This window comes from Gobius niger (assembly GCF_951799975.1).
Source record: "Gobius niger genome assembly, chromosome: 15".
Lineage (NCBI taxonomy): Eukaryota > Metazoa > Chordata > Actinopteri > Gobiiformes > Gobiidae > Gobius > Gobius niger.
Window position 1 is genome coordinate 5,528,329 of NC_136866.1, and position 20,214 is coordinate 5,548,542.

General features: G+C 40.9%; 1 protein-coding gene across 1 annotated transcript in view; it reads left to right on the forward strand.

Annotated features, from left to right (window-relative positions):
* The window catches only part of adgrg6 (adhesion G protein-coupled receptor G6), an 85,981-nt gene that overhangs the window by 4,023 nt on the left and 61,744 nt on the right, over positions 1–20,214 (forward strand). Inside the window, exon 2 of the mRNA XM_079571866.1 lies at positions 5,926–6,002. Within this exon, the coding sequence (XP_079427992.1) occupies positions 5,926–6,002 (77 nt within the window). The remainder of the gene's footprint in view (positions 1–5,925; positions 6,003–20,214) is intronic.

Below are 20,214 nucleotides of genomic sequence, written 5' to 3' on the forward strand. Positions count from 1 at the left end.
ATTGAGAATGACAGGGACGTGTCAGTGGTGAAAATATGATGCATTATCGCAAATACACCACATTTGGCAACAACTTGGATTAAGATGATTGCAATAACAATACTATTGCAATATATATAGGTTTTTTTAATACAATTTTGGCAGAACTACAGGATTAATGGCTTTGTTTGTCGGCTTTGTAAAATTAGATGCAAAGCTCAGTGATTTTGCTTCTTACGATATGAATGTTTTCTCACGTTATATTGTGATTACACCAATTTGCCGATCTATTGTACAGCCCTCGTTCAGATGAATGCTGGGAGGCATCGGATAGACATTTTTGTGTTGTTCTGCTTCCTATACATACAGTAGTTGACTCCTGCTTTGGACCAAAGCTAGCTGGATTAATATTTAATGTGTTATTGATTGAGTTGTGTTACCATCCATCCATCCATCCATTTTCTTCCACTTTTCCACTTCTGGGTCGTGGGGGCAGTTGTTGGAGCTGCCCAAATCACATTGCACCAGCCCCTTATGGCTCCTCCTGCAGGTGGTGGGTCCACAGAAGGACGGCCTCGTGGTTCTCAGGCCTGTTGGTCTCTCATAAGGGGCCTCTGAACCGCTCTTTGTCTGACCCGTCCCCTAGGAGCTGTTTACCAGGTGCACAAAGCCCCGACAACAGAGCTCCCAGGATCATTCGGGTGCTCAAACCCCTCCACCACGTTAAGGTGGCGGTTCCAGGAGGGGTAGTTGTGTTATAGTTAGTAGAATTCATCTGAGGTGCTTGCAGAGGTGAATCCAATCCCCTTTTATAGCACATTGAAACAACAAAAGTGTTTCCGAAGTGCTGCACATAAGATCATGAAAACAATGAACAGATACAATACTGATTAGCTATACCACAAAAAGAAACAGATTAAAAAACAAGATAAAAAACAGTAGATAAAACAATAAAACAAACAAGATCAATGTGAAAAGCCTGAGAATGAAAGTGGGGGACGAGATTTTAAACACTCCACAGTGGGGGCCGTACGGACGTGGAGGGGCAGAGCGTTCCACGGATTAGGGCCAACAACGGAGAACGCTCTGTCCCGCTCTGGTTTTACGGTTCTTCTTAGCAACCACCGAGCTGGAGCTGGCCCTCAGACCTCAGTGTAGACTTGGCTGAGGTCTGCGATACTACACTGAGGGGCCAGTCCCATCAAAGCTTTCAAAACAAACAACAACATTTTAAAGCTTACAGGGTGATGTGTTCGCGTTTCTGGCTCCTGTTAAAGAAACATGCCACCGTTTTTACATATTGACAGATGTTCTTCCCGGAGCTTAGACGAGTTGATGCGTACCTGTCTGGTCTTTGTGCGTGCTCTCAGTCACGCAAAAAGATCAAAGATGTTGTTAGCATTTGGCCTCTCCCGATGTATTCCTATAGCTCCAAATGGGGGTGAAGTTGGAAGCTACCACGCTTCTCCAGGGGTACGTACACAGACCAGACAGGTACGCATCAACTCGTCTAAGCTCAGGTAAGAACATATCTCAGTGTGGAAAAACAGTGGCCTGTTCCTTTAAAAGTGGGTGACATTTTTCAGCTGTGGCTTGGTAATCGGATGGAAATGGCAAGGTAACCTGGATAACGGGATGTATTTACTAGCCTGACAGGCAAAACGCCTATGCTTTTCTCATTCTTTATAAAGAAGTGTGATCTTGGACCTTAATAATGTGCATTCTGAGGCGTTAAACCGGTCAAAACTATCAAAGAGAGAGTAAGAACAGACAGCGTCAATGAACAATGGACATTTATTCAAACAGGACAGTTCAGAATCTCTTATACTGTGCTAAAAAGGATGTCCAATGGATGTTATAGTTTAATACAGTCCAAAACGTGCAGCAAATTTCCTTCTTTTTTTATGATCTCAGTGACAGTGCTGTAGCATCTCTTTAGCAAGTCCGGTTCCATCAAAGACACACTTGTTCAGAGTCACCAGGGGCCATTACACACCGCTCTCCTCCTCACTAACAACTGCGAGAGAAGGTTAACTCCATCTGACGTCAAACTCCGAACCGATCTCGGTCGAAACAGATTTGGGCCTGGTTCAGAGAGCTGCCCGGTTATAGCGCGAAAGAATGCGTTTAATTAAATATGTGAAGATTTTTGAGACCGGTGACATTAAGGCAAGCAGAATTTGATACACATGGCATCAATGTTAGCAGATGTAGCGGTGCCAGTTTGAACCAAATCCACACGGGTCAAATCTGGCGCGAGAAACATTCACCTCTAAATGCTTCAAGTGTAAAGTTTTGAGCAGTACGAGCTGTTAGTAAAGATAACATGGGCCACATTGTGATGGCTGGAAGACTATCTCAAAAGATACTCCAAACCACAGCGCTTGGTTTTGCAGTGGTCAGTATTTATCTGAGGTGTGAGGAGGAGTTAGTATCTTAAAACTTATTGCGCTGAGTTGTTATCATGTGATTGTTCTCTGTGAGTTCCCCCGTCTCGCCCCAAATGCATGAAGAACAGGGAAATCTCCATGACTCACTGTCACTGTCGCAGTGATGCAAGACACATCAAACACAACTTCCTTTTCCATAGTCCTAAACTCGGCTTCACTGGTCATGCCTCTACCTGGCTTTCACACTTTTCCAATAACCCAGGGGCTTAAAGAGGGGGTATTATGCTTTTTTCAATCACATAGCCCCAGTCTATAGCACACTACAATGATGACCAAACCTTCTGTTGGTCTGTAAATGCAGTAAATTAGAATAACAGCCTTGTATATAATTGCTCTCTCAAAATGGCTGTAGTGAATGTCTTGAAATCGGCCTCTGTTTCTTTAAGAACCTCTGACTCTTTCCGACACGCCCCCTCCACACGCTGTCTGTGGCATCAGTGGGGAGGGGGTTCTGCTGAGGAGCAGTGGTTGGTTACTCGGCTGGTGACGAAAGCTCGGAGGCGTCTCCAGGAGGTGGGGGCGTTCCTAGGAGGACTCAGGCAAACCTATCACTAAAATGGCCGCCATCAGAGTTTTTACAGATTACTCAAAAACACGTGAATGTGCCAAGGCAACACTTCAGGCATGTTTTTAATGAGGGAATGACATAATAACATGATGTAAAGCTTGAAAAAGTCCATTTAGCATAATACCGGGGTTAGAGTTTGGGTCTTATGTTTTATTACATTATGTTCCTGCAAAGTACTAATACACATTAGTCCATCGTGCATCTAACCCATAGGTAAAGTTATTACACATTGTTCCAAAGCACATTACATTGTACTAAATTTGGCAGGTACTCAGTTACTCACTGCCAAGAAAGCCCTCAGCTGCCATGTGTGCGAAATGCGCTGTATAAATAAACATGCCTTGCCTCTCCTTACACAGTACACATTCAAATATTTAACAGCAATTATTATATGCTAAGTTTTTATGCATTATTCTTTTATTGATTTATCATTGGACTGAACGTTACAAGTATTTCTTTAGTAGTTTTACCATATGGTACTTTTTGCTGGAGTCCCACAGTGAGTAAAGTGGCAAAAGCTTCATGTTGACATACGTATGAAATACACAGAGAGTTATATGTATATTTTTGTGGCATTTCATTTGGAGAAACAATGATTTTCACATAATTTCATGTTTTGTTTCTCATCATTTATGTCAGTGCTGGATCGTAAACCAGACTTCTCTGCTCAAACAGTCACTCAGCGCTCACAGTACTCATTATCCAAAGGTAGTTTTACTTGAGTAATCATTTTGGTCACTACTTTTTACTTTTTTTCCAAAGTAAAGTTGAGTAAATGTTTTGCTACTCTGCCCATCTCACAGTAAAAGTTGTTCAAACATCAAGTGCGAGCCAACATGCCTTAAAGGTGCATTGTGGAACTTTTTATGTGGAAAAAAAAAGTTGATTTGACCTTGTAGTGACGCAGTGGGTGTATGAGTGATCAGCATTGTGCCCTTACTTTCCATCACGGTGGTCTCTACAACGCTCTACGATCAATTGTTTTGTAGGTTTTCTGGTGAGAGGGTCTGTCCGCAATGAAAACCTTCCAAACATTTCATCCTGGAGCTTCCTAAAGACCGCTGTGATGGAAAGTAAAGGCGCCACGCTGACCACTCACACAGCCACTGCGTCACTACAAGGTCAATATGCACAAATATCAACTTTATTTTCCCACATAAAAAGTTCCATAATGCACCTTTAGTTTGAGAACCACTTTTCTAAATAATTATATGTCCTATACCTCTTTAGCAAACACCACGAGTAACGTCCTTTTTGACCCACATCCGTATCTCGCACATTTGTCTCCCTGTGTTCTCCTCGGTCACTGTATCTTTTCAAAATGGCCGCCGCGGGGCCCGTACAGAGCGGATGAATCGGAGCCTTTATACCGCTCTGTCCCGGGTCTCGGGGGGACTCCGGCAGGGGGTGGGGGGTTGGGACGGCACCAGAGGAAGGACCCTGGACTTCCACAAAGACGGGACTTCACTCTGAATGTCAGCACATGCATGAATTTGTGTCTGCGGAGTTGACAAAAGGCTCGGATAGAAACTTTTTCTGTTCCCTGAGAGGATTTAAATATTAATATCGCCCTCTGCTGCCGCTGCTGCCTCCGAGTGTTCGACTGAACGGAAAGGTGGTACGGGGGCAAGAAGACTTAATTAAAAGTTTGAGTTTCTATCCTTAACTATTTGCTTTTCTTTCCGCACCTTTTGAATATCAATCAATCTGGGCTTCAAGCTTTCATACATATTTGATTTAAACAGACGGAGCTGGAGATGGGACATCTTTCTTTCAAAGACTAAGAATAAATATTGGAATTGGATAAGAAGTCCTATCCTTTCCAGGTGAATGTTAAATAGCGTACTTTCCCCTCTCTTGCATTGTTTTCTAATTTTCTAATACATGATGCTTGTATTATTTGGTCATCCAATGGGAAACCAACATCCAATTATTATGACTAGCTCAGTGACAGTGTGTGTACAAAATATTAGCCTTTGATTGCCTTTTCAGTCCTCTACTTTTCAGGAAGATTAGTTTCAGGGAAAGTTACGGACCGCTACATGGTGAAGGACACGCTGTTATCAAAGTAGATTTTGCACAATACAAGTATTTTTGCCATTTCTGAGAAGCCACGGTCAAGAAAACACGAAGAGATAATCAGTCTTTGGTTGAATTGATCGATACAGGTTTATTCTCTTCATTAAGGTAAACATGCCACAGTTTCAGTCATGGAGCAGCGAAAATCACACTCAAGCAACTAGCTACACATATTTAACAGTAAAGAAATACATCTCTGGCAGTTCAGGAGGTGCCATCAACATAAAACAGCCTTTGACAAACTGCCGCTCACAATATGTAAGGTATCGAGCACTGAAAGAGAGATGTATGGCAGTGCTGCAGGCTCAGATTCATAAATGAGTCTTTACCACCAGGATTTATGTTTGTCATATACAGTAGAGTATCAGACGTGCCATTGATTTAAAAGTGCTCCAGCGGCATTGACAATTCACTCATTGATAAAACTCTGCTATGGTCAATGTAACCAGAAATATGAGTATAATTTAGTTTCATGTTTCAGGCTGGGTGAAAAGAACTGACTGTAAATAAATCAAATTTGAATTGCCTATTATATCCAGCTGGTTCCTCTTCCACTGCCTGCGTCCCTTTGGTAATGAACACGATCAAATGCTCCATCATGTTTCCACCATACTTCATCTTCGCTTGTTTATGCTTTCTTGTTGTGGAGTCTATGTTTTTCAGGCTCGTTTTGGTCTTACATTTTGTCCGGGACTCGCAATAAAGTAACCAAATATGAGGATTTAATATATTGCAGGATTGCCGGTATGCTTTCTTGTAAATTCCTCATGTGGCTGAGTTTTATGGTGCCAATGGCAGTAATGTTCACGTACTGTAAACGTTCTGACGTGTGTGCCCTCTGACCTTTAGGGAGTCCTCTGCTGGGGGGTGGAGCGTGCGAGGAGTGTTCCCTCTGGTCCTGCTCTGGATGAACCTCCACACAAACGGTAAGACACTGATGCTAACGGACTTGAACGTACGACGTTAGGGCACATACGGTGGTCTGTCTGTTCACGCAGTATGGAAAAGGTTGTTCTCGCAGCTGTTTTGAAATAACCATGGATAAAACATACAACTGAAATAGAGAATACCGTAAATGCTCTAATATAGGCCTGGGCCTTTATTTACTCAAGGGCATCTCGGACCAGGCCTTTATTGGAACCAGGCCACAATTAAAGACAGGCCTTTATTTCTATTTGAGCAAAACGAACGACCAGGAAAATGAAGAAAAACGAGATTTGTGTCCATTTGCACCTAAAATATTAGGTTCATTTATTAATTAACATTTCAAACCCTCTCCCAGCGGCTGGAACATTGACGCCTTTTATTTTGTCGGGACAACAGGAAGTGTTTCGTTGCTGTTAGCGGAGCTTCAATGTCACTGCAGGTTTCTGTTTCGTTTTTACCGCGGACCGGATTATTTGTTGTCATCTTGTGTAAAAGGCGAGTTTAGACGGAGCGTTTGTGTTTGTGATCGATCATGAGACTGACCCGAGAGAAGACGAGACGCTCGCGCTGATGGGAGGAGTTATTTTGAGGCGTGGGACTGACCTGCACACGGAGCAGCTGGACGTGCTTTGAAGACGCGATCGTGACTTTATTAAAACCCTGGAGGGTCACACAACATTTGTTGCCCTGTTTCCAAATATCGTCACAGGAGGTTTGAAAAGTGGCTAAATCTATGTTAAAGTTACGCCCGCACCGCGCCTCTTGGCCCGGGTTCCCGTTTGTTTACTTCCTGCACGTGAGTTTTCATTTACACGAGTATGAGACAAATTCCTAACATGGGGAATATTTCTACTGCTATAGTTTGTAATAAAAGCCCCGGCCTGTTTTAGAGACCGGCTTTTTTTTAGCCTCCGTCAGCCGCGAACCCAGCCACTGTTAGAGACCCGGCCGCTTATGGAAAACAGGCAATATTGTAGGCACCATGATGGAGAGAGCTCACTCCAAATTTACCAAACAATGAACCTTTACTTAGAGCTGACATATAGAACAAAGTATTTTTATTGGTAAAAACATGTGCCTTTACAGTGATCGGGCTCGCCTTTCTTCAGACCAGCTCGTTTCCATGGAGATGGAAAAAAAAAAGAGAATTCATCTGTCATTTATTGAAAGATGTATCGATATTGTAATTATCGTGACCGGCCGAACAACATGTTATTCAAAATCATTTATTATTGCATTATTCAACCAGAGAAATATTTGTATTTATTAACAAATAAATCAAATTCCGTACAATATATTGAATGTTTATCTTTCTCATTTTGTATTTACGTTACACAGGTCAATGAAGGCAATAAACACTGCACTTACGATCATTGTTTGTTTTTTTCCTCACTGAATGTGAATATTGATTGTATTTTTGATTACTTCTCGCCAACCAGCAGTAAATCTCTCGTCCCTCGTCTAGTTCCTGTTTGTGCCATATTTGCGGAGCCCGGCTTGGCCTCAGACATAACTCACTCTTAACAATAGTGGAATTGTTGAGTGCCGTGAATGTGGGCGGTTTTATCATTTATCCAGAGCTGCTGTTTCTCTATCTCTGCGAGGACACGCTCAGGAAACAGTGGTCAGGACTGAGCGTAAATCAGGTTTAGCGACGGGACAAAAACATCGGCGCAACAAGGATACAGTCTGTGCCGGGGGACTGACTTGCGCTTCGGAGTTATTGTGTTTAGTTATAAGATTTAGTGGGGATGGTTTTGAGACATGTGGGATGCAGGACATTTCATACCGCAAAGATACATGTGTGATTGCTACAGAACGCTGACTGTATTTAACTGTAATAAAAACTAAGAAGAGGAAAAACGTTCTCCCGTTACTCCAACATTACTTTAACAAAAGCTGAATTCTGAATATATTTTATACTAAATAAACATACACAGACATGGAGCAAAATGGTTCAACAGGCCATAAATATCTAAAGGGACTATACGGAGTTTAGAAAAGTTAAAATGATGTATTTTCCTCCCTCTACATGTTCCAACAATGTCCTAATGTGTAGAATGAGCCCAGACCTGTTCACCACAACTGCCTCTAAAATCCTGCACTGTCGCTAAAAAACATGTTATTTCGGGTCTGAATTTCCGTCATGCATGAGCTTAATATAGAAGCTGCAGTTACACATATGACCTGAGGTGGCAGTAGTGAGTATAAAATGGCGAACTTATATCTAGCCCACATATGTCAAAGTCAAGGCCCGCGGGCCAAATCCGGCCCGCGAGAGGGTTTTTTCTGGCCCCTGGGATTATATAATTTTATTATTAGAACTGGCCCGCAGGTCACTGCACGCCAGCAGCATCCAGGTACTTTACACGCACCAACGCACTACATTTCCCACAATGCAACGGTGGCGCTCCGAGCGGGAGGCCACTTCCTTTCATTATTCATCAGCGGGCATTAGCATCACTTCAAAAGTCAACTTTCAGATAGTCTACCCTTAAAAATGGCAAAACGGAAGGTGGACACTGAGAACTGGGCTTTTCTGTGTGACATCACGACTCATCTGAATAGTAGTATATTTTTAGGTTTTCAGTCTGTTTAATGGGGATCACTAGACTATATGCGGTCATTACATTTTTTTCAATGAACATTCGATCAGTCCGGCCCTCGGCTTGTTCCTAAATTTTTCATTTGGCCCCCCATCCATTTGACTTTGACACCCCTGATCTAGCCCCTTTAAAAATCGGACAATGCTAAGCATGAAGCTAACTTTAGCTTCAGGTGCTAACGTTAGCAACGAAGGCCGTTTTTCGCCTCTACAGAATAATTAGTTGTGAAAAAAGACCCATATTGACGCCATTTTGGCTTGACTTCATCAGTGAGTGATGAATATGTTTTGTCTCCCAGAAAACAGTTTGAAAGAATGAAAAATTGTTATTCAATGTTTTCTTCCTTCTCAGCTAGGTCATACCTGTCAAGTTTTAGATTTGAAAATGAAGGACATTTTCCAGCGCCCATTGTGAGCCGTCCCATCAGCACAGCCAAGCTCCAAGATGGGGTAAAATAGGGTAGTTTTCCGACCAAAATGGGACATTTGAAATCAATGCAACCTCACGACAACTGTCACCCAGGCTACAGCAGGCGGCATTTCTCACGAGTCGAGTAGCAGAGTAGCACTTCAGTTTGGAGAGGCAGAGGAATATTAAATTATTATTATTTTGTTATAATACGGGAGATTGGCGGGAAAGAGGGCAAGCCTAAAATATAGTAGTTTCCCGGCCAAATCGGGACACTTGGCAGCTATGGGCTCGGCCACTAAAGCTCACACCGTAATCATAAAATGCCAGACTGGTTTGGTTTCCCTGTCAAATGTTTTGATTCAGTGTTGAGAAATTGACCGCAAACATCCAAACCATATGAATTTGCTTCTGTAATGACTGTACGTCCACAGCTGTGAGAACAACCCTCCATCCTGAGCAGTTAGCTGGAATTACCGACTGCACTGCTGTGATCACTGCGGTGATGAGGATACATTAAAATGATAATCAATATGACCAGACCATAATAGCCACTGGTGTTTTCGCTGTGTTTACCATGTTTTATGCTAATGTTCACTTATTTGTCATTCATTCATTTATGTTTTGTTTTCACCTTGTCATATACATTTTCTTTTTGTCTGCCTTTTGGTGAAAATGTCACAATAATCTAACCATGTTATCTTGAAATCTTGTTTCTGTTGTATTGTATTTGATGAATCCCCGATAATTGTCCTTTATTGTGTGGCGTTCTCACCAAACAGCAGACATGAATATGGTTTCTCTTCACTTTAATGTCTCTGCACGTGTCCATCATGTGTTCATTTATGTGATCCCGTCTCATTTCCTTTTCCCATCTTGGCTTTGGAGCTTGTTAATGTCGCTTCTGGATGTCATGTGTTGCACTAACCACAACGTGCCACAACATATGAACTATTATCTCACCAAACATTCACAATAAACTCATTACTTCATTCACATTCTCGCACTTTTATATAAGGAGATATTTCACCCCATTTGACCGTTGTGAAATACTTTTGTGATTTACGTGTGGATCGTCTTGAATATGAAAAACATGAAAAACATTTTATTATGATGGAATTACAGTAAGGAAACAAATCAAGATAGTGAAGGTGTGAAACACAGGTCAGATATCGTTTCCATGGCGATGAGGTCCATTATTACATTTTCCACAGCGGGGATTTCACTATCCAGTTTATGAAGACTGGCAATAGTTGCTCAATAAGTAATATTATGCTTTTTCTTTTATTGAAGCTTTGACACTAATATTGCTCCCGAAAGCAGAGGGCAGAGGAAGATGGGAAACAACAGCCAAAGTTGGGTTCAGAGTGTTTCTTTTGGTCGGCTAATACAGTTTGTTTTGGCACAATCCAGCTGAACACTGTATTGTGCGAGTTTTATTAGCTCGTTTTGTGGAACAGACAGAACGTTCATCAAATCGTAAGCTCTGATGAGAAGTTTATGCAAATTCACAAATGTAATTGCTGGACCAGTCAGTTTTGCTCAGGCATAAATTTGAACAACAAAGGGGTAGAGATGGATGAGTTTGCAACATTGGAACATCTGGCTGTGAAAAAGCAGAGTCATGTCAACTTTCAGATGAGCAAAGTTTTTAAACACGGATGAAGCTGGTGGTGTGCTGCACTGACGCTTCTTTCGGAAAAAACTAAAGCTAAAGTTTGGCGAGCTAGACCCATTAACTTGGAGTGTATAGCTTTCCTCGGTCAGTCCAGTCAAACCTTCAATGCAGCAGACAACAGTAAAGAGAGACAGAGAGAGAGTAAGTAAGCGTCTCTAATGTATTTTCCAGCCCACAGCGGCCCCGGGCCCAAACCAGATTTTCGAACGCTCATAAAGTTCTCACCGCACACATGGAATGGGCTTCACAGAACATATGGTGCACGGCATTAACACTGCTTTCACCTACTTGAGGTAAATAGTGTTAAGTGGAGTGACTCTGCAATAGCATCGGATACTTCTCCCACTGTACATCATTCAAGTTGGCATTAAATACTGTACATTGGCACGAAAGTATCGCATGGAAATATTGAGAACAGCTCTGATGGTGTGAAGTTTGCACTAACTCAGATCTCTTCCAGTGCTCCTGACAAGTCGCCCAGTGAAGGATCAAGCATGGGTCAAATGCACATGGCTTCATTTTTCCTCATTTGCCTTGAATACGCTGCGTAGTCTTCCTTTACGCCCATCCTTTCGCTTGCAGAAGTTCACTTACTTTTCTTCGCATTCGATTTAGTAGGCCACGGCTGACAATGATTTCCGCTTAATGTGAAATGAGAGTCTCCAGATGTCCCAATTACACTCCGCTGCAGTCTGATTTAATGCCACGTAGTGTTATAAAATCAAGGGAAGCTGCAACTGTTATTACTTTGGCATTTCGCTGCCATTTTTCTCCTGTTTGGCCCACATTTTTTAGCCCTGTAACACTTCTGCCCCTCCCCGCCGGAGCCTCTCCTCTGCTCCTCCTCTGGGATGCCTCTGTGGATTATCTCCTGCTGAAAGATGACGGACAGGACACACCTGGAGTGATTCAACTTCGCCTCAAACAGCCGTCCTTCTCGCTAAACTCAATAAACCGGCTAAATTACCCAGCCGTGGCTTCAGCTGCGACGAGCACACAGTTCGCTTTATAGGTGTAATTCAGATAAACACAGTGTAATCTACAGATCGTTTAGACTCATTTGCAAAGTAGTGAAGTTTCCACAGCTGCTGCTATAGAGCAAAGTAATTTAAAGTTTAAAGTGGCTCAGATGATTGAGGATGTGACACTGTTCCCAAGCGAGAGATATAGTTTCACATTCTGACTACAAGAGCTGGACACTCGAGTTGGACACTCGAGATGAGGCCAGTCTCCAGGTAGTCTTGGTGAAAGCAAACAGGTTTGATTTCAGCGGAGACCACATGGAGACTTGAAAGCGTCTCCATGTGGTCTCCGCATGGTCTCCGAGAGGTCTCCGTAACGTCTCTGAGACCTGGCGCATACAAGGAAATCTTAAAGAGACTCCATGCGACTTCACTTTTAGGGTTCATTTTGTCATGCACTAGGGGAAACTCCTGTTCTCCAGTCCCACACCTGGGACACCCTCCTCCAATGATTACGCCCCCCCCTGTCGCCCTGAATCTACCGGGTGACAGGGGGCGTGACCAGCCTGTCAGACCTGTTGGAACTGGTCACGCCTCGGAAGTAAGAGCAGCTGATGACGGCCAGCAGTTGGCGGCTGAAACATGTAAAGGTAAAGATTTCAACATCTCTAACCCTAGTGTCTGACAAAATGAACCCTAAAAGTGATTCTGTAACACGAGTAGACACAATGAATGTTACAAAGTCCATACGACTTGTTGAGATCTCCTTGGTATCCAACATTTTTCTCTGAGACATTGTCACAGCTGCTCGAGACTGCGTAGACCTCTCAGAGAACTCTCGAAGACCACACGAAGACCGAACCTGTTCGCTTTCACCGAGACTACCTGGAGACTCGCCTTTTCTCCAGGGGACGTCTCTGAGACATCTCCGTGACCAGCGGCAGCTCAAGTGTCCAACTAGTCTCTAACCAGTCTCTCAGCTGGTGAGATAGGCCCTTTGTACGGGTGCAATCAGTCCGAGTTGCGGAGATGACTCACCATAGTGAGATAGGCCCTTAAGAGTAAGCTTCTGCGATTAGAAACGAAATGTCCTCAACTCAACCAAACCCAGTCGAGTCATCGATTTAAGCTTTACTACAGTGAAGGTGTAATTCAGATAAACACAGTGTAATCTACAGAACTTTTAGCCTCATTTGCAAAGTAGTGAAGTTGCCACAGCTGCTGCTATAAAACAAAGTAATTTAAAGTTTAAAGTGGCTCAGATGATTGAGGATGTGACACATCATTGTTCCCAAGCGAGAGCTATAGTTTCACATTCTGACTTCAAGCACTATTTGGAGACTAGTTGGAAACTCGAGTGGCTGCTTGTCACGGAGATGTCTCAGAGACGTCCCCTGGAGATAAGGATGGTCTCCGAGAGGTCTCCATAATGTCTGTGAGGCCTGTCGCAAAGATCTCAAAGAGACTCCATACAGCTTGTTGAGATCTCCTTAGTGTCCGACAGACTGCGTAGACCTCTCAGAGAACTCTCAGAGAACTCTCGGAGACCATGCAGAGACCGAACCTGTTTCACTGACTTTTACCTGGAGACTCGCCTTTTCTCCAGGGGACGTCTCTGAGACATCTCCGTGACCAGCGGCAACTCTAGTGTCCAGTCTCTAGGCTGGTGAGATAGGCCCTTTGTATGGGTGCAATCAGTCCGAGTTGCGGAGATGACTCTCTCTGGTGAGATAGGCCCTTAAGAGGAAGCTTCTGCGATTAGAAACGAAATGTCCTCAACCAAACCCAGTCGAGTCATCGATTTAAGCTTTACTACGGTGAATACTTCCTGCGCCAATGAGAGCCTGCACAGATACTCAAACTACAACCATTCTGTGTCAGCAAGCACGTCCTCACCATCTTACACAAAGGCTTTACAGAACATGTGATGACCTTCTCTTTCACTAGTTGGTTCCCCTCGATTATTGCAGAACAAAAACTGCATTAATATACAGAAATTACCGCCTCTATACAAGTCTGAATGTAAACTTTTCAGCAATAAAAAGTGATTAAAACTTGTTCATTATTAATATGAAACTAAGAAACAAAGGCTGAACACTCCACAAACTTTTGATAGAAACGCAAAGTTTAGCTGTAACTTCACCGCTCAGTTACGCAATCGCCTTTTTCTGAATAAATTTTATATCTGAGCCACAAAAGACAATGCGAGCTCAACTCAAGTAGTGTTTTTTTTTTTTTTTTTTTTTGAGATGGAAAGCCCGATAGAACTCACCACCCCCAAAAACATGTCCCGCACGGCCACGGTGATTCCTATTATCTTAATTATCTTGTCATATAAATCCAGCGCTGTCGGAACATTGTCTCTTCATCGTTATAATGAGCGTCTCCGTATATTTTCTCAGCTGTTTGGGACATTTGCGATCGGCGCTAAACGACTCTCAGACACTACTCTCAGTCCAAACCCAGTCTCCGGAGGGTTTGTTTATTGTTATCTATGGAGCGAGCGGCCCCGTTCTTTACACACTGCTCGTATCTCCGCTGTAGACGGACCAAACCACATGGTACTAGGTTTGCACAGCTGGAGTGACTTTACTGATGGAGAGATATGCAGAGTGATAGTGTATGAAGTCACTAACAAGCGGCAGGGTTCAGTTATTTCAGACGTCACTGAGTCGCCATGCATTTTAGAGAATATCCGGTTTATTAGTTAGTTATCCAGTTTATTTGATCATTCTTCTTCTCCTGCTGAAATGCTCTGATCTATATTTCATGGATTTTGTTCGCACTCAAACTGTGTTCACTACGGCGTCATTGATTTGTTATACCATTATGGCATTGGCTCACAGAAAGAATATTGTGCTCTATTCTGGAGATAAAGACCACGTTAATTCAGAGTTGTCCAAAAACTTTCATGGTTTACAGCAGGGGTAGGCAACGTCAGGCCTGTGGGCCAAATCCGGCCCTCCAGCGCAGAACCTCTGGCCCTCAAGGTGATTTTGAGAAACATTACGACACAAATTAGAAAGTACTTTAACATTTTACACAGGTTTTGAGCCCCAAGCTATTTCTGTTATATATAAATGATGTTTGTAAAGTATCGGATGTTCTTGATTTTATTCTCTTTTCGGACGACACAACGATATATTGCTCTGGCCCAAATCTTAAGGAGCTTGTGTCGGTGGTTGAAAGAGAATTATATAAACTAAAAAGTTGGTTTGACGTAAATAAATTGTCACTTAACTTAGATAAAACAAAATGTATGGTATTTAGTAATAAGGAGATAAATGATGAGATCAAGATCAAGATGAATGAAAATGAGATAGATAGAGTAAATCATATAAAATTTCTTGGAGTGATTATTGATTGTAAAATGACATGGAAACCACATATTTTAAACACGCAAAAGAAAGTATCCAAAACTATTGCAATTTTGTATAAATTGCAATATATTTTGAACAAAAAAAGCATTACATTTACTTTGTGGTTCTCTTGTCACACCATACCTAACGTATGGTATCGAGATTTGGGGAAATACTTATAAAACTGGAACCAATCCAATTTTCCTTTGACAAAAGAAGATTAATCAGATTAATTAATTATGCACCTTACAATTCACCAAGTCATTCACTGTTTATCCAATCAAAAATCCTGAAGTTCTATGACGGCAAAGTTCATTTACAAAGTTAAACAAAATAAAATCCCTAAATGCTTGCAAATATTGTTTACCCAGCGAGAAAGTAGCTGTAATCTCAGAGGAACATATATATTTAATCAACCGCAAGTACATTCTACATTAAGAGAACACTGTCTATCAAGCAAAGGAGTTAAATTATGCAATAGCTGCTGCAATGAGTTAAAACAAGCTACGTCTCTTTTTCAGTTCAAAAATATTTACAAGAGAATAATAATGTAAAAAAAGATTTGACAGAATGAAAATTAATTAAATATGCTTCTGGAGCGGACAATGGTCCACCCGTGTTAATTCAGCGAACGGATGGTTATTACCATTAACGTGCTGCATTTATGATTTAAAAGTGAAGGGCCGGCACAATAAGCTTTAGCTTCTGCCTGCGCCTGCTCATTTATTGTGTTCATTGCTTGACTTGCATGTTTTGAATGTTTTGAATCATTTTTAAATGACCAAACCGAAATAAACCAAACCAAACCATTTTTAAGGTTAAATGGGAGAAATACTGTCGATACACCCAATTAGGTCATATCATGTACAACTCTGGCATTTGTAGAGAGAGATTCAATCTAAAGTTTGAATAGATTTGGTCTGGTGTAAGATCAGATAAAACATCTTATCGGAAGAAGTCATAATTCTCTTAATTCAGATTATATTGTATCATCTAAAGTGAAAAACAAATGTTTTTAAAAGTGAAAGTTCATTTGTCTGATTTCAAAGTGGGTTTCATGCTTGTTCCATTGACATCAGCATTTGTATCTTTATCTTAGATTAGTCCAAACAGACTCAAATTCAACATAAAGAACCTTTTCCTTATGCAATTTTAAGTCATTTATCTCATTTAAGATGGTAGTTTTTCCAGTGTAGTGCTTTACTTTGCTTTTAACTTGCCTGCCCCTGGTTTACAGTGCATGGCTGCGTCAGTGGGCCTGTACATTTGCAGTCCTCCTATAGAAACAGCTCTGTTCGGTATTGAAAGTGTTATTTCGCCTCTGCAGACGTTACTGACGTTGAGCGTGAGGTGTGAACAGGAGCGTTGGCTGATGTCACTTCACACTCTGGCATTAACAACCTTACACAAACTTGTTGTAGTGTGCGTTTCTTTAAGCATCAGGACGGTTTTGTTTTCTGCGTTTCATACTTGTGACCTCGCTCTCGTCACCAAACTGACACAATAGTTTCATTTGATTTTGACTTAAACCTCTTCATCTCCACCTGAATCGAGCACATTTTCTCCAGTTCGGCTTTGCCCAAATCTAAAAACTTACAGCCTATAGGTCAGTGGTGTAGCACCTACCAAGACCAAGACCTACAAATTTAAACAGATCTTTTTTCTTGCGTTTTTGGGCGCGTTGAAGGCACTTTTTTGACATTTTTTTTCATTGCTTTTTCATCAATTTGTTGCCACTTTTCTGTTGCTCTTATGCTGCATGTATGTCACTTTTGTGTCACTTTATTGTCTTATTGTCCATTTTTTGTCCATTTTTTGTCACTTATATGTAGCTTTTGTGTCACTTTTATGTCACTTTTTTTGTCTTTTTTTTATCACACTTTGACAATTTTTTGTCTTTTTTGTCACTTTTTTTCATTCTTTTGTCACTTTTATGTCGCTTTTTTGTCTTTTTATCACACTTTGTCAATTTTTTGTCTTTTCATGTCACTTTTATGTCACTTTTTGTCTTTTTGTCACTTTTTTCACTTTTTTGTCACTTTTATGTCACCTGTATGTCACTTGTATGTAATTTTTTGTCACTTTTTTCTAAATTTATGTCACTTTTATGTCACTTTTTTGTCACTTTTTTGTCAATTTTTTGTCACTGTTATGTCAGTTTTTGTCCCTTTTTTGTCCCTTTTATATCACTTTTTTGTCACCTTTTCTCCTTTTTGTCATTTTTTGTCACTCTTTTGTCCCTTTTTTGTTCATTTTATGTCACTTTTTTGTCACATTTTATAGACATTTTTTGTCACTTTTGCGTTTTCTTCTCATTTTTGTCGCTATTATGTTTCTATTTTTTTCAACAAACTTTTAGATTTTAGATAAAGCCAAACAGGAGATAAAGTGCTCGGTTCAGGTGGGGGTTAAGAAGTTAATAATGACTTTTTTCTTCTTCTTTTCTGTTAGTCTTCACAGAACTACTAAATCCATGGCTCAGTCCAACTTCAAACCTGTCGTATCCCTGTAGTTCAGGCCTGGTTTACCCTGGTTATATACGTGGTTGACTCATGGGATTTAAAAGCCTAAGTATTGAGAAGAACTGTGATGTCCTTCCTCATTATTATCAGCCTTATAGCAGGTCAATATTAAGCCATATTACTTCCACATTAAGATCTTTTTGTACATTTATGATCTCGCCCATTATGTTGTCCACTTCACAGCTCTTTGATGACTTGCTGAATGCAGGTGCAGCGAGAGGAATGTGGTGGAAACATTTTAAGCACAGAGCTGTGTAAAGGGAGAAGGCCAAACTGATCAGCGTCACTAAACTGGAGGCGACTCTGAGAAAAGAAAGAGAGTATTTTTAGAGTCAGGGCAAAATTGCTTCAGGTTAACGTCTGGCGATACCGAGATACCGTCTAATGTCTTGATAGGATTGAAAGATGTTGAAAGATGTGAACCCCCCACCCTTAAAGAGTCGGACATTTTTTGAGCTTTTAACCTCTTACCCCCCACCTGAACCACTGTCTCCAGTTTGGCTTTACCCAAATCCAAGCACTTCTCGACTGGAGAGCAACAGTGTAGTGCCTCATTTGAAAGACCTAGAAAACTGATCCAAACTTTTTGGTTTGTTTTGTCGTTTTTGTCACATTCTTGTCACATTCTTTGAGCGTGTTTGTCGTGTTTTCTTAGGTTTTTCTGTTGCTTTTTTGTTGCGTTTTCATCACGTTTTTGTTGCTTTTTCATTGTTTTTGATGCTGCTTTTATGTCACTCTATTGTCTCTTTTTGGTGGCTCTTTTCGTTGCTTTTTAGTCACATTTTCGTTGTGTTTTCATCAGGGTCTTTTGTATGTTTTTTTTTTTTGTCGCTTCTTGTCGTGGGTTCGTCTTTCTTTTTTTTTTGCTTTGCTGTTGCATTTTGGTCGCTTTATTGTCACATTTTTGTTGCTTTTTCATTGTTTTTGATGCTGCTTTTATGTCACTCTTTTGTCTCTTTTTGGTGGCTCTTTTCGTTGCTTTTTAGTCACATTTTTGTTGTGTTTTCGTCCGGGTCTTTTGTTTGTTTTTTCATTGTCTTTTTGGTCGCTTTTTGTCGTGGCTTCGTCATTTTTTTTTTTTTTGCTTTGCTGTTGTGTTTTTGTCGCTTTATTGTGGCTCTTTTCGTTGCTTTTTAGACGCTTTTTTGTCACATTTTTGTCACATTTTTGTTGCTTTTTCATTTTTTTTTTGGTCATTCTCTTTCACTTGTGGCTTTTTTTCTTCATTTTCGTCACTTTTTTGCTGCGTTTTCATCACGTTTTTGTTGCTTTTTCATTGTTTTTGATGCTGCTTTTATGTCACTCTTTTGTCTCTTTTTGGTGGCTCTTTTTGTTGCTTTTTAGTCACACTTTTGTTGTGTTTTCATCAGGGTCTTTTGTTTGTTTTTTCATTGGGTTTTTTTGACGCTCTTTGTCGTGGCTTCGTCATTTTTCTTTTTTTTTGCTTTGCTGTTGCATTTTTGTCACTTTATTGTGGCTCTTTTTGTTGCTTTTTAGTCGCTTTTTTGTCACATCTTTGTTGCTTTTTCATTTTTTTGGTTATTCTTTAGTCACTTTTTCACTGTTTTGTGGCTTTTTTTTCTTAATTTTCGTCACTTTTTTGCTGCATTTTCATCACGTTTTTGTTGCTTTTTCATTGTTTTTGACGCTGCTTTTATGTCACTCTTTTGTCTCTTTTTGGTGGCTCTTTTTGTTGCTTTTTAGTCACATTTTCGTTTTCATCAGGGTCTTTTGTTTACTTTTTCATTGTTTTTTTGTCGCTTCTTGACGTGGCTTTGTCATTTTTTTTGTTTTTGTTTTTTTGCTTTGCTGTTGCATTTTTGTCACTTTATTGTGGCTATTTTTGTTGCTTTTTAATCGCTTTTTTATCACATTTTTGTTGCTTTTTCATTTTTTTTGTCACTCTTTTGTCTCTTTTTGGTGGCTCTTTTCGTTGCTTTTCAGTCACATTTTCGTTGTGTTTTCGTCCGGGCCTTTTGTTTGTTTTTTCCTTGGGGTTTTTTGTCGCTTTTTGTCACGGCTTTGTCATTATTTTATTATTATTTATTTATCTTTTGCTTTGTTGTTGCATTTTGGTCACTTTATTGTGGCTCTTTTCATTGCTTTTTAGTCGCTTTTTTGTCACGCTTTTGTTGCTTTTTCATTTTTTTTGTCATTCTTTAGCCACTTTTTCACACTTTGTGGCTTTTTTTCTTCATGTTCTTCATTTTTTTTGGTCACTTTTTTGCCGCGTTTTCATCCTTTTTGACACTTTTTTTCAAGAAGTTTGGATAAAGCGCTCGGTTAAGGCGGGTGGAAAGATGATATAACGGCCCCTCAATGTAGTACTTCACTTGATTCCCGCCCTCATAGTGTCGCTCTGAACACCGTCATCTGTGCAGCGCCGGACCTTTAGCCGCACCGCCCTCGCCGTCGCGTCCACAAAATTGCCTTCTACCTGATGAGGAGCCGCATTCCGTGGATCTCCCGCTAACGACATTTGGATGGAAATAACTGTATGAAATCATTGTAATGTCTGTAATGGCGGGGCAGATTGGCGCTGGCACCGGAGCGCACATTTACATTTAGATAGAGGAGCGCCCGGGATAAGCACGTTTTCAAAGTAATGAATTGGTCGCTTTGTGGAAGTGGATGAATTTGATGGTGTTAATTGGATGGCAACAGAATCAAAGCCAC